At 41.2% G+C, this 13,917-nt stretch overlaps 2 protein-coding genes across 3 annotated transcripts in view; one reads left to right on the forward strand and one right to left on the reverse strand.

The window, feature by feature from the left end:
* The window catches only part of sbf2 (SET binding factor 2), a 105,488-nt gene extending 101,420 nt beyond the window's left edge, over nt 1-4,068 (reverse strand). For both annotated transcript variants that reach the window (XM_078282748.1, XM_071912213.2), the window contains exon 1: nt 3,944-4,068. In XM_078282748.1, coding sequence (XP_078138874.1) covers nt 3,944-3,998 — 55 coding nt within the window. In that variant the 5' untranslated portion in view covers nt 3,999-4,068. The remainder of the gene's footprint in view (nt 1-3,943) is intronic.
* Nucleotides 4,069-7,878: 3,810 nt separating this feature from the next.
* On the forward strand, nt 7,879-10,392 carry adma (adrenomedullin a). The gene is made up of 4 exons (XM_071912210.2): nt 7,879-7,984; nt 8,589-8,697; nt 8,831-8,956; nt 9,149-10,392. The coding sequence occupies exons 2-4, from the start codon at nt 8,603-8,605 to the stop codon at nt 9,450-9,452; spliced, it is 525 nt and encodes a 174-aa protein (XP_071768311.1). The 5' UTR covers nt 7,879-7,984; nt 8,589-8,602; the 3' UTR covers nt 9,453-10,392.
* The last annotated feature ends 3,525 nt before the right edge of the window (nt 10,393-13,917 follow it).

The raw sequence follows: 13,917 nt of genomic DNA on the forward strand, positions 1-13,917 counted from the left end.
CAAACCTACAGTACTTGAAGCTAATGAAAAGGATCCGGTAAATTAAATTATGACCCCCGACTGGTGTAGAGCAACACAAGCTTGAAAACCATTTTATAAAGGCCTAGTGTGATAGCCAAGAAATAGTCTAATGATTGAGTTGAGCAGGCAAGCTACGGAAGAAAACAATCAAGATAAACCACAGAAACACCAACAGAGGCTATTGCCATAGCATTTCTCATCAGATTAAATAACTACGCAAAAATAGCTGACAAAAACATGAACCTCTCAGTGGTTGAAATGCTGGTTTTGTTCTGTCTTTTAAGAAATGGCTGTTATTTGCAAAAGCAATTTCCTTGTGGGTGCGCCAAGTAAGCCGCCACACAAAACACAAACACTCTTTGAGAAGTCACAACAGAAAGCCAATTCATGACAAGTTCTGGGAGATAAAACATAATATATAAAAACATCCTTGGTACGACTATTAAAATAATGCTTCAAAGGCATTTCTAGATCTGTCATAGCCATGTTAATCCAGAGTGTTTCATATATGGCACAGTCATTTGAGTCATGCAACTTCAGTACAGTAGACGCTGATTGAGAAATTACTCCAGATTGAATGCCTGCATATGTGTATCGCTATAAATACACAGCTTCTATGACATACACACAGCAACATCACATAATCATGAGATATCTGCATATGGAAGCATTTTGCTCTTGGTCACTTGGAATGCTGTTTTTTCTTTTTCTATCTTGCAGGCTTGCACTACGTTACATAAGCCATTTTCTGAGTCCAGACCAGAAAATCCAAACCATAAAGTCACACAAAATCACGATTGGGCATTATGTCCGTGAAACATATTCAAAAAGCACTTTGATACAGGGTGATGATATCCATCCAATAAACTGTTTGTGAAAGGCAGCTGGGCAAATTCCTCTGTTTCACTTAGCAAATCACAATTTATGGTGTGCAGCAAGCCAGAGAGTATATAACACCTTGCCAATAAAGAGAAACAATGTCCTACTGCAAAAAGAAAATACACACTTCCTGTTCAATACAGACGTCGTCCAACTAAACCAGGGTGTTTGCATTCCAACATTATGCACGAAAATAATTCCAAGGTTTGTGGATGACATTAGCACCCAGGGAAGCCAACTAGTGTTGAATTTCTCATGGAAGATTCCCGCCTCAATCCACCTCTTCTTTTATCATCATCACCATCACCACTGTGCATATTATATTATTTTTCATATAGCTGAAATAGGCTACATGTGATGGGTCAGACGGCCTCTCTGGTCTTCAGTCACACTTCAGCCTACTGCACCAAGGACAATAATTTGCCTTTCAATAAATGTTTCTATATGGGTCACCTGTGTTGTAGTCAAATAGTTAGAAGTGTCCTTCACTGACAAAAGCGATTAAATTATTTTGTGGTGGCTAGAGACACAGACTCTACGTTTATATTCATTGCTAAAGGGCAAAAGTCCACAGAAAGGAGCCATTTCTGTCCTTTTGGATAGTCTAAAAGAAGAGAAGAGAAGCAAAACTCTGGAAAGTCATCGAAATTAGTTCTCGCAAAGGCAACATAGTGGTCCTAATAGAATTTGGTATTGGTTCTTTTCTGTACTGTGTTAGCACTCCAGGCTCAGTGTATCTGCCTGTATTCCTACCTCTCAGAGAAAGGTTGTCCACAATGCTTAGGTTGGTAATTCTGGCTGTAGTTTACAGGTCTGTCTATCCTACTTTAAAGGAAAAAAAAACTTTCCATTTTTCATTGGTAGGGTTATTTCTTTGCAACTCTGTTTTACATTACCACTACTCAATTTCCTGTAGCAGGATTTAAAAGGATAGTTCTTTAAGAGATAGCCTAGTTCTACTGTAGTTTTTAAGAAGTCAGTCTGATTCATCATGGATTGGGAGTTTAGCCTATTCCTCAACAGATTACATGCTTAGCACTATTTGCCAGTGGTCCATCTATAGTAATCTAACAATGAGAACTGGGTCAGGCCAGTGGAGCAAAAGCCATCACAGTACAGGGGGCTTGGTGACCTTTGCAAGCATCCCTGGTTTGACTTAATGAGCAAGGTGGAGGAGAAAACATCTGCTGTCTAGACAGCCTACTGGACACTGCTCCAACCAGCAGCTTGGCTTCTGTACAGCTGAGCGTAAACTGGCGTAAACTGGAAGTGCTCTCGATGAATGAATGAAGTAAAATCAACATAGGCATCCTTTATATCTTTTTAGTATGTCAAGTCTGAAAATCATTTTCATTTTCCAGTTGTAAGAAAATCGCTCCCATTCCAAAACAAGGCCAACTCTGCAGAGTTCAGACCCAAACCAACAACTGATGTGCATCATTACACTCAGCAAAACAACATAATAAAGGCAGACGAATACAACTCAGTAAAGAGCGGGGGATCATTTTTCTCTGGGGATCCTTACTTGTGGAGCAGACATAAGCCTGCCACAGCACTCTAATAGACCACAGTCTGAGATGGCAGATTTCTTACTTGCTCTCTCCACCCATTGATTTCTCATCATAGTAAGCAATGGAGAAAAACTAAACTTATGGTCCCTGCGTCTTCTTGTGGTGAGACTGTCTGAATGTGAATCCATTCAGGCTCCTCTGGTGATGCCAGGAACATTTTGTCCCTAGAGCACAAAAAATTAATTTGTCAGTTGGCGCTGGGATGCGCAGAGCCGATGAAAGACACTGTTTACCTATTGTGCATAGCAAGGCTATGGCGACTAAGAGGATTCAGCTGGTCTGGCCCCTCTCTCACACATGGCTCTGGAGGGAAGCCACTGCTCTAGGCTAGGGACTTATTTTCTTCCTTTATGGCAGATTAACTGAATATTGTTCTTATTCTGCAGGCCATTCAGACAAGAGCAATTCAAAGTTGATCCTGACCTGTAGATGAGTAGCAATAAAAGGTGACAATAACTTGAGCTTATTACAAAGGACTGATTGTCATATGTAATCAAGGTAATGTGAAAAGTGAGCACTTAACACCACGTTTGCAAAAAGCTTAGGACAGTTATACTAACACTATCCACCTTTGAATCCAATTTCTGCAAAACTGTCAAGTCCCCTCTCTTGGGTGCACAAAATAATGGATCTGAGGCATAACGTCAATTTCAAGCATGAGGAGCCTCATATCCCTATACTCATGCATTGCATGCGGAGAAAAACACTGGAGAGGGATAAGAGGGCAGAGGATCAGGCTAACCACAAGGACTGCCTTTTCTTGCAGCTGTATACGCCCATCATCTAAAAGTTCAGCACTCTTCCGGCAAAAACAAATATAATACAACAGATCAATGACACGTACGCCTACAGTGGGTAAAAATAGACCTGTAATAAAACGCTCAGGGCAAGCAAGTAGCAGGAGCATGGCTTCCAACATTACGCAGCTAAAATACAAAACATGGGATGCAAAACCGGACGACTAGTACTGACCTCGCCTGGGTCAGCAAAACAAATTAGATGAACGAACAACAAGGTTTGGCTGCATGATACAAAATCTTTCCACGAGCGTTACTGCAGGTTTTCTCTCCTAGAAAACCCTTCATCAGCTCGCTGGCTGTGAAGCCATCCAGACCGCCGAGGGAAGGACCTGACAGCGGCACAATCAACAGGGACAGGATGTGACAGATTTTGACTCAATCCATGAAAAGTTTCAAATGATCCCGTCCAAATATCGAAACGCATCGTGTGTAAATAACCACTGCTGACTCGCGACGAGGCGTGGGCTTGATCTGTAAATACGCGCGCACCAGATTACATTCAGCACCTCGCTGGTTAATGAAAAAGAAAGTGTTTCCAATCTCCTATGGTAGCTGTGCGGCTAGGCTAAGCGCAAAGCTATCTGGCATCAACACCATCACACTGACTGACGGCCTGGATATAAACCTCAGCGTTGAGGCTCAATCTGCCACCCGATCTGTTATGAAACTTACCGGCTTTTTCCTGATCATATCCCACGACTATAAAGTAATCAGCCAATCTAGCCATGTCTGCTGTTTTTCCCGAGGTTTACCAACACAATTCAGCATTTTTCTTTCTTCCAAAGCACAGCCATGTTTGACAGAAGGAGTGTCAGTGCGCTTGCGTGCAGGAGCAGGAGGCATCCATGGGCGTGGGCCCTTCAGTTTACAAATAGGAGACTGTGGGCCCTTGTATCAGGGCCACTTTCTGGCCCTAAAGCAGGGGTTTCCCAACTTTTTTTCATGCCAAGGACCGCCAAATAGACACGTATTAGACCATGATACGCTTTTGTCCTTAGGAACCCCATTAGAGAAGATTTAGCTATGATATTAGTATAGAAATGCAAAACTGTCCATGTTATAGATGGGAAGATATTGATAACCACAGTGGGGAGTTTGAAACCTATGATCAAAATAGTGACCCTAATATATTCTCTAATTGCGCTCATTGTGTAGTTAATAAAATAACAGTGAAATTAAACGATTTGTTGATTTGCTGGAGAGACCCTAGGAGCCCCCTCAAGGACCACTGGAGGTCCACAGACCCCACTTTGGGTACCACTGTCCTAAAGTACTGTCTGTAATCAGTGGGAATCATTCACAGACATGGTAAATAAAATTTAAAAAAAAAAACAATTATGGGACAGTAACGTTGATAATGAAATGGAAAATACTTGCATTGACATTGTGTGTAGCATGTGAGGTTTCCATGAGGTTAAATAATAATATGATTTCATTATTGCTGTCCATAGGGAAACTTTTTTTTTCACTTGTCCCCTACAGAGCGAGGTCAGAGTGGAGGGTCAGCAGCACAGTGCCTTGCTCAGGGACACTTCAGTAGGACGGTTGCTTGCTGACATGGGAGCTTGAACCCAGGTCCTGAAGTTGAACAGGGAGTTACATGTCAATAATACTAGAACCCAGATAGCTAAGATTCTATTCTAATCTTCATAATGACAAAGCTGCTTCTATTGAAAATGAATGAAGGCTTACTCTGTGGACTCAAATATTTGTTTGAACTTTCAAACCAAACTCAACTTAATACTTTAGTTCTACACAAGAAAATGGATAATTGTTCTTGGTATTGTCACAATTAGTTTTTCCTTTCCAGCTCACTCTCTATTAAGCTGTACATTGTTGTGACATGACCTACTGTATGAGGAAGAGGGCAAACTCCTCTCCCTGCAGACTACTGAATATTTATGAATACAGGACAAGCTATCACAGGGTATAGCACCGGAATAAGTTGGAATTTAGTGAGTCTTCTCTCACTTCCTCTTTCTTGTTTCTCTCACTTTCCTTTTCCTTTGTACTCGCTAATAAGTGGAGGATGACGACAGAAGTAGTCACATACTTGAAACCAGGCCAACACATGACTGAATCAGACTGAAAATGTTGGATGTTCGCATGTAGTGTTTGTCAGTATATAAGAATAATTTGCCAATGGGACAGCTAAATTAAGATTTCCGGCCAAAGAGTAGAACGAACATAAATCTCAACAATATTATTTTTTTGCACAGGCTCAAATGCCACACAGTTTCCAGGTCAATCACAGCATCGTGACAACTCTGAATCATATTTCAAATTCATGGCTTTGGGCTTGGAACCATCTTCTTTTCTGTGAACCTTCCACTACATGAGCTTAGTTGCTCACCTTTCCTGTCGCACTTACCTGAACACACAGGTACAGGTGGCACTCACACTGACTGTGCCAGTGCCAGCCCTCCTGTGACAGCTGCCTCATGGGGGGCAAGCCAATCATTGCTATATAAGGAGCCGGAAAGCACCAGCGGTATTTTGTTGTCGTGATTGCACAATCTCTTGCTCTAAACTCCGAGTATGGGGATTACTTGTCTGCCGGAGGCAATTATCATTACAAAAGGCTTACAAATTTTGTTCTGGTTTACGGCACATGTGTTTAACATTTATGTATTTATTGTGTTAGAATATGACACCATGTGTGGAATGAGGTTGCATGAGATATAAATAAGTTCAGGAAGTTTCTATATCAGAAACTGAGGGGAAAAAAATAAGATACAAATTATAGAATGATGATGGGCCAGAGTGCAATGTCACTGTTAAGTATACCTAAAATCATGTTGAAAGAAACCAAGGTGCTGTTTTCCCCCCATCAAAAGTGAAAGGAAAATCAAAACTGAAAGGAGTACTTTGGTTTTCTTTCAACATAACTTTCAACATACTTGACACTGAAATTCTTCAGAAATCTTGAGCACAGAGAGAGTGCTCTATATGCATTTTTTTACCGAAACCAAAAGTTTTTTCTTTGGTATTCACAGCATTTCACACACTGAACGCAAGGCAGTCATATGTTAGATTCCATCTATTGGAAAGCATTGTGGCTTCCACATGTTCAGTGTTTTTGAGGTTTACACAATCTCATGATAACAGTATGTACATTTCACAGCCATGCATTCCCAGCCCCAGACTTACACACACATCCTCACTAGCTGCGGGTCAGCTGCTTGGATGAAGGCTATGATAAACAAAAAGTTGTTACCCCCCAATGTGTTATTCCTGATGGCATCTTCTGTGCATATTTGCCCCCAGGGGCTTGTAATCAACATCTGCCTCATGACCCCCACTGACATGGTAGTTGCTTTGAGCCGCACACATTTAATCTTCTTTCGCTGCTCCATGTGGGAATATGTTTCAGTCTGTACTGGTTTCAGTTATTTAGCTTTTATATAAACACACATGGATGCAAAGTGTAGTCTTGTAAAACTGTGTACAGGTCTAGAGTGACTCACTGTACTAGGCGTCAGATGAAGTCCAATAATGCGAGGGGGAGATATCCTCTGAGACGAGGAGGCAGACTTGATGGCTCTCCCATTATCACCTAACAGATTCCTGCCTGTGCATTCCTCAAGTCATAGTAATTATAATTTCTAAAAGCTACAAATCAGAGGAATCATTTAAAAAATGTTTTAAGCCAATATTGTTCATACTTCATGGGTTGTTGTTGTTCAAGTCCATATTCCGACTCTTGATTTATTTTTAGATAATTGTAAAATTCCATTTAGCGTTTATCCAAATATCAAAATAAATGAAATGGTTAGTTTGGCATCACATATTTGTCCTGTACAAACAAATACATAGAGTATATTGGATTTACAGTTTGGCATACTTACTATATTTAATCAGTAACTCAGTGTTTGTCTCTCTCTCTGTGTCAAAACCAATGTATTTTCAAGCTGACATTGAACTTCAGGGAGTGCCTTGCAAGTAGACTATAGAAGCATTCCTTAAATTATATTTTATACAAAAAGCAAGTTGGCCTGAATGCAAACAAGACAAAATCCATACCTCATTGACCTTCAAGTTCAAATATGTCAAGATGAGAGTCTTGAAACCTTTTTATTGTCATAATTTAGATTAATTAGAAAAGAAAATCTCAGAATAGAAAAGCTCAGAAAATCTCCCCCTCCTACACTTGTGGAATGAGGCAGTTGCCTGAGACCGAAACACTGTTGTTTGATTGGGATAGTTGGAGTATTTTTACTTAGGTCTACATAACTGGTTTTGATGACCCTGGATTTGTTGAAATATTAGAAATCAAATTTTAATGAATTAGTTGATGCATCCCTAATACTGTGCTGTGAAAAACTACAATATTGTGACTCAGAAAATGGGAACAACAAGATATAATGGCTGAATCTCATTCACCCAGTGTGCTCTAAATATTGTTCCCTTTACCATTTTAAATTGTTTGATTATGACTTTTGATCTTTTATTGTGTTGTACTGTCGTACGTGTACTAGCAGCAGCACAACTAATGTAATGTCCTGGATGGGGTGGGGGAAACGGATGAGAGACTGTGTGTGTCAGTCAATGAGCCCCTCCCACCTCCTGTATAAAGGCTGCTGTCTGGTGTGTAGGAGCTATTAGCAGAGTGTCACAGCTGCCTTACAGAACCAGTAGCAATTTCAAGAAACCTGTGGACTACTCTTTTGTAGAAGAGCTTTCTCATCCAAGTGAATTATCAAAGAACTACAGGTATGTGCACTTTCTTTTGAAGAAGAAATTGTTGTGATTTGCTGTGCTCCCAGCTGATGGCTTTATCCTTGCTTTTTTGAGGTCAGGGCTCAAGTGTGTGGACAAGGACAGGTTATCTGTCCGGTTATATAAGGAGTTCAGCGCTTAATGTGTGTGCCTGTGGGGGACTTGCACTCTAGGTGTGTAAAAGACATCTGGCAGAAGTACTTAAGCTTACTGTAGTTACACTTATTTTTGCTGGGGGGGGTTTATTTAATCAGGTGATTGAGATGAACGGCATTTGCTTTTCCTTTGACTTTTGTCTATTTTGTCTATTTTGGAGCCCTCATTGGTAGACAGTGTCCTTTGCTTCATTGGCCAGGGGCCTGAAGCATGGTTGTAAGTTTACTTAACCGAGCAAAATCTGACCTCAGCTTGACTTTTTAAATAAATGAATGATAAGTGCAAATAACTTGGCTTTTGGACTCTTGTGTAAGCAGTGTGGCTGTTATGGGCATCTGAGGGAGGTTTACATGCATAGAGGAACAAGGGGAAATTTAGCAAGTTATATATTAATTTATATTATAAGTAAATAACTGACAAATGTTTTCTCTCTTCTCCACAGAGGTCCGAGTCAAAATGAAATTGATCATCCAGTCCTTCCTCTATTGCTGTCTGCTGGCCACAGTAGCACACTGTGTGGAACTTGAAATGAAACCGGAGTTGAAAAAGAGGTGAGTCTTCATTCATTTTAATTGCCACAAAATGAATAAAATCTTCTTCATCAGACACTGGATGTGGTCTCTGACAACAGATGCTACCTGAATTATCTGCCCTGGATTAATGGATTTTTTTCTTCTCTCCCAGGCTGAGTGCATGGATAGAGAGCAGATTGAGACGGGATCTTAACAGTGTATCTGCAGAGAGCACAGCAGAGTCTGAGCAGTTTATCAGACCAGAAGATATCAAAGATACCCTGATTCCACATTCCCGGTAAGAGCACATACCATACAATCCTTAGACAAACAAAATCACCAAATCATCATGTCATTTTTTGTCATTTTTTCATCAATATGTACTTGTCAAAGAAAAGTCACACAAACGTTATGCAGGGACTACTGAGCCATGAGCCACTCAGGAATGCAGAGCATGGATTCATGTCCTCTCTCTTGTCTTCTTTCTCAGCATTGGCATCAGTGTCCGAACCAAGAGGTCCAAGCCTTTAGTCAACCAGTCAAGAAGGCCAGGCTGTTCCCTGGGCACCTGCACCGTGCACGACCTGGCACACCGCCTCCACCAGCTCAATAACAAGTTGAAGATTGGAAGTGCCCCCATTGACAAGATCAGCCCACAGGGATACGGCCGGAGGCGTCGCTCTCTTCCAGTGCACAGAGTCTCACTGAGGCTAGAGCAGGGCAGGCTGAGGCCCGTGTGGAGCAAAACTGGCTCACAAGTTCACAAGCTTGAGGCTCTCCTCAGACGGACATGAGCGGGACGCTGCAGGGAGAAGATGGGAACAAAAGGGAGGGAGCAGCTCAGGCTGAGTGTCCTCTCTGCTCTGTTCTAAAATTCTCCAAATGCCTCAGACTCTTGCCAAGTATTCTCCAGCACATTTTTTCCAGGCATGAGGACTGAGTCAGAGCAAGATTGGCTGCACTGAGTTTCTCTGGAAGCTGAGCTGAGCAGCTTGGTGATGCAGAGTGTGCAAACAACTGCAGCTGGCCTACAGGCACTGGATGGCACAGCGTGGAGCCACTACAGGTGCTGCTCTCTGCTTGGCAGAGGGGAAGGAAGAGTGCTAATGCCTGGCGAAGTGGAGACACCTCCGGGTTAAAGAGGGGAACTCTCCTCTAACATACTGGGACTTTACACACCTCTTCCTCAAGGCCAGGATAAGTTCTATCCTCTAAGGATTATGCTACCCTTTCAAACTGACAGTACTTGTCTGCACTTTTCCATTTGGACTTAAAGTCAAATAAATCATCAGGAAAAGACATCTTAATCACAATGCCAAACAGGGAGATAGACTTATACTAAAGAGCTATGAAGCTTTCAGTCTATATCAAGTTTTTGGACACTGTATAAGGGAAAAATGCCTTAGATTCTGTGAGATATGTGCCAGTCCACAATGGATTGAAATATACTTGAAATTGATATTGTTTGTATAAACACATGTGCAATCTATATTTGTATGTTTTTATTGCAGGTATATGTATATATGTTAAAATCTGTTGAATTGCATTATTTAAATGTTATATAGAGGTTACATTAAAATACTTATGCAGATAGAACTATTTTTGTACAGGAAGAAATATATAAGGGCATTGTAGCTATTTGTCATTATTCTTTTGCAAACTGTGGTAATAGGATATCTGTTTTATAGGTATGTTATATAATATATTTGTAAATGCGTTCTATTTTATTTGTGTCAAAGCAATAAACTTTGTCATACAATAAACATTTTGCATACAAAAAGTAGACCTTGTCCAGACCTTCTTTGTTCCTGGCTCTTGTAAATTGAAAGTGGCATTCTATTGTCTGCAGTGCGCTGCTACAGCAAGACACAGAGCACCTGGTCTCTGTTAAGTGATTACAGGGTCTCATTAGAGCCTCCCCTCCTCTCACTTCATTCCCCCTCTTGTGACCCCCTCCTCCTCCGCCCCCCCACCCTAAAGGGCAGACAGGGTGCCAGGCGCATTCCTGCTTGGTTCAGCGCATATTTGTTGGCTCACCCCACACCGCGAAGCAGCCTTAAAGCCATTAGAGGAGGCTGAGGCTTTAGCTCCATCTGTATTCAATGGTAGATGGTTGGGACATCAGGAGACCATGCGGGGGGTTCCGGTCTAACATTCCTGAGCTGCACACAGAGAGCATCACAGAAACTGCCCCGACAAAATGCTGATCATGACCTCTGAAATCAGGCAGACCCCAGAGACTGAGCAGCAGGCAGACCTCCTTACTCGACACATTATCACCCTCTCTGTCACATTATTGGGGAGTCTAGACTACACCACCTAAAATGGACCAGGAACATAAAGATGGTTGCTTTCTGGTTTGGCAGAATTTCTTTCAGACCAATCCCACACTGCAAAGTGTACAAGTGTCAACATCTGCGCTTGCCAATCTGGACAGAAATGTAGAAGTATGGAAAATGTGGGGTAATATCCATGAGGACCCACTGAGGATAGTGCAGGAGGTGGCCATCTTTATGCATCTGGTCTTTTCTACCGTCACTCATCCCCTGCTGTAGAAATTCACACTTCAATCTCTGCAGTAATACATATCAGCATTACTACAAAGGGTCAAGAAGAGGAGGATACCGGATCCTTTGGACAAGATATATTCATTGCTGCTTGTTTGATTTCCATTACCAGCATGAGCGTGATGCAGCTTTCCATGCTTGAACACTAACACAAGTTTGTCATTTCTATCATTCAGCTAGATTGGACAAGCACACAAATAACTTGGCTACAGTGACTCAGTGGATATTCACCTCACTATTATAACCCATAGTCAAGTTCAAATTCTGTCCATTTCTGTCCATAGTCATTGCTATTTTATAGGAAATGAAATGTAAGCTTTTGATTGAATACAATTTGGATTAATTGATTTCTCAAGTGAAGGTCATTGCACTTCTTTCCTATTCAAAGCGTGATCACTAGTAACTACTTAGTATTGATCCTGTGTAATGAGAAATGGGACAGAGAGGGGTTCTGCATTTTTCTTGGGTCATTGTAGAAGCCAATTATAGATGCCAAAGGATTTGCAGTACACATGATTATGAGCAGATTGTATGAACAGAAAGTGTGGCCCAAAGTCTGCAAGAAAATTAAATGGCATCCTATGTACTCTATTGCCATCTAGTGACATTGGACGGGTGAAATCTGCAAGGTTTTGGTTTTGGTGGGATTAAATCACCTCAACCTATCACTTAGAACTCTATAGATGGTTGACTGGATCAGACAACTGAATTCAAATGAAGGTTCATGGATGAGAAGTAGGAGCAGTGATGGGTGGTGACTGTAAATATATTCCTTGAATGATATAATCAGAATACAAAATTGTAAAGTACCTGCATTGAGCTCAGCAAAGATTACAAAAATGTGAAATCAGTTTTAAAGAATTACAGTTACATTTTCTCATTACCTCATGAATAATTCATATTAATTTTTGGAAGTTTAATTATTATAATAGAGATATACAAGCTTTCTTAGCATACTGATCACTTTTGAACAAGCAAGACATTTACATGACTTGGTGTAGAAAGTACATGTTTGAGGAACAGTGGTAGTAAGATCATTTTTTTCTCAAAAGTTTTCAACTTTTTCTCAAAATTGCTCAACTGTACTTAACTGATGAACCTTCCTGCTGAGTCTAAGAGGAGGAAGAGGAAGCTCTTGCTCAGAAGTTGTTTTATTACACAATGGGACAATTTAGGAAGAGTGACACCAAAGATCCTAGTATTGTATTTTTTTAGAAGATGATGATATTCGTGGGTTTTTCGTGGGTTTCTTAAATTTTCAGATAACCTGAAGTCTACTCTATGGCAGTATTAAATCAGCACAAAATAGCTAACACATTTCAATAACGCAAAGCTGCTGAACAATCCTATCAAGGCCTTGAATGACATGGGGTCCAGAAAAATGCTGGTGTTGTTGCTGTGAAAGAACTAAACCAATGCAAATATGCCATCTAGTGGTTGATTAAATGACAATATCTTCATACATTTTGAATGATAATTTAGCTTACACAGAAACCCTAATACTCAGAGAATCCTTTCAGTGTTTCGTATCACAGTGTAGTCATTCTATGAATAGACTGAATGGATAAAGCTCTGGCCCAGTCAAATGAGTCTGTTATGTGAAGCTGTCACTCCTTGAGTAAGCCAATCAGCTGGTGACGTGATGATGGCATCAACAAACTTATCAGTGTAGGTCAACTGGCAAAAAATAATGCCCTCTTTCCTTGACTTATGCTAAGCTCCAAGTCTTATTACAGATTTTTGTTTTACTGCTGCCTTCAGACAGCTATCAGAGAATTATTTTAGAGCCCATTCCTTCCAGCAGGATGTCAGCCAAGATGCCGCCATCATTAAACTTCATTAGAGATGCCAAAATGTAACTGTATCATACAAGTGAATGTAAGGAGTGTCTGGAGCTGCCAGAACACTAAACACCAGGAATGAAGATATGATAAGTTTGTATCACTGTCCACTGTTCCACTGTCCGGTCAGAGGGACGCCATTATTTCATTTCCTTCACTCCTGCTGGGCTGATAATAGTTTTCCATCTTATTTATAGTGGGATCGAAGCCAGTGGTCAATACTACAACAGCACTCTCTACCTCAGATAGGTGAAGCAGATTGACAGGAGAGGAGAGGAGAGGACAGGAAAGGAAAGGAGAGGAGAGGAGAGGAGAGGAGAGGAAGGGAAACTAGAGGAGAAGAGAAAAGAGGGGAGATCAGGCATGGCTGTCAATCAAAATGATACGGACCCATGGCTAAGAGTCGGTCCTCTGTCTAAAGCCAACTCTAAAAGTACCCTGATAACCTGAGCTGGGAGGATTAGCCTTGTAATCTCAAACACTGTCAGGCTAAATCAGGCTGTGTGCGGCGGCCCCTGCTGATTATGGCCATAGCAGTAAATCTGGGTCCTCTTCTGAGGCTGTGTGAAGAGTTCAACTGCGCTGTGTTGCACGATTACACAGTCCGTTCTGCAAAGGTATCAGAGAGCGCTTTGATCCTTTATGTGTTATACCTGTGGGAGGCTACACGGTGATTAATGTTACCTCTTAGTGGTATCAAGAGCTCGGAGTAAGCGTTTCGACACAAGGTACACTGAATGTTTAAAACAGTAGGGACACACTCTTCTCATGAAGTAGCCTACACTGATGAGGTGAATCCAGGTGAAAGCCATTATCCTTATCTTTGCTGAGGAGGTGCAGATAAAGAGAAG

This window comes from Centroberyx gerrardi, chromosome 1 (assembly GCF_048128805.1).
Source record: "Centroberyx gerrardi isolate f3 chromosome 1, fCenGer3.hap1.cur.20231027, whole genome shotgun sequence".
In the NCBI taxonomy this organism is placed as follows: Eukaryota; Metazoa; Chordata; class Actinopteri; order Beryciformes; family Berycidae; genus Centroberyx; species Centroberyx gerrardi.

Coding starts and splice junctions, on each gene's coding strand:
- adma (XM_071912210.2), top strand. CDS start 8,603: ATGAAATTGATCATCCAGTCCTTCCTCTATTGCTGTCTGCTGGCCACA. Junction 8,698..8,830: donor AAACCGGAGTTGAAAAAGAG/GTGAGTCTTCAT, acceptor CTTCTCTCCCAG/GCTGAGTGCATGGATAGAGA. Junction 8,957..9,148: donor ACCCTGATTCCACATTCCCG/GTAAGAGCACAT, acceptor CTTCTTTCTCAG/CATTGGCATCAGTGTCCGAA.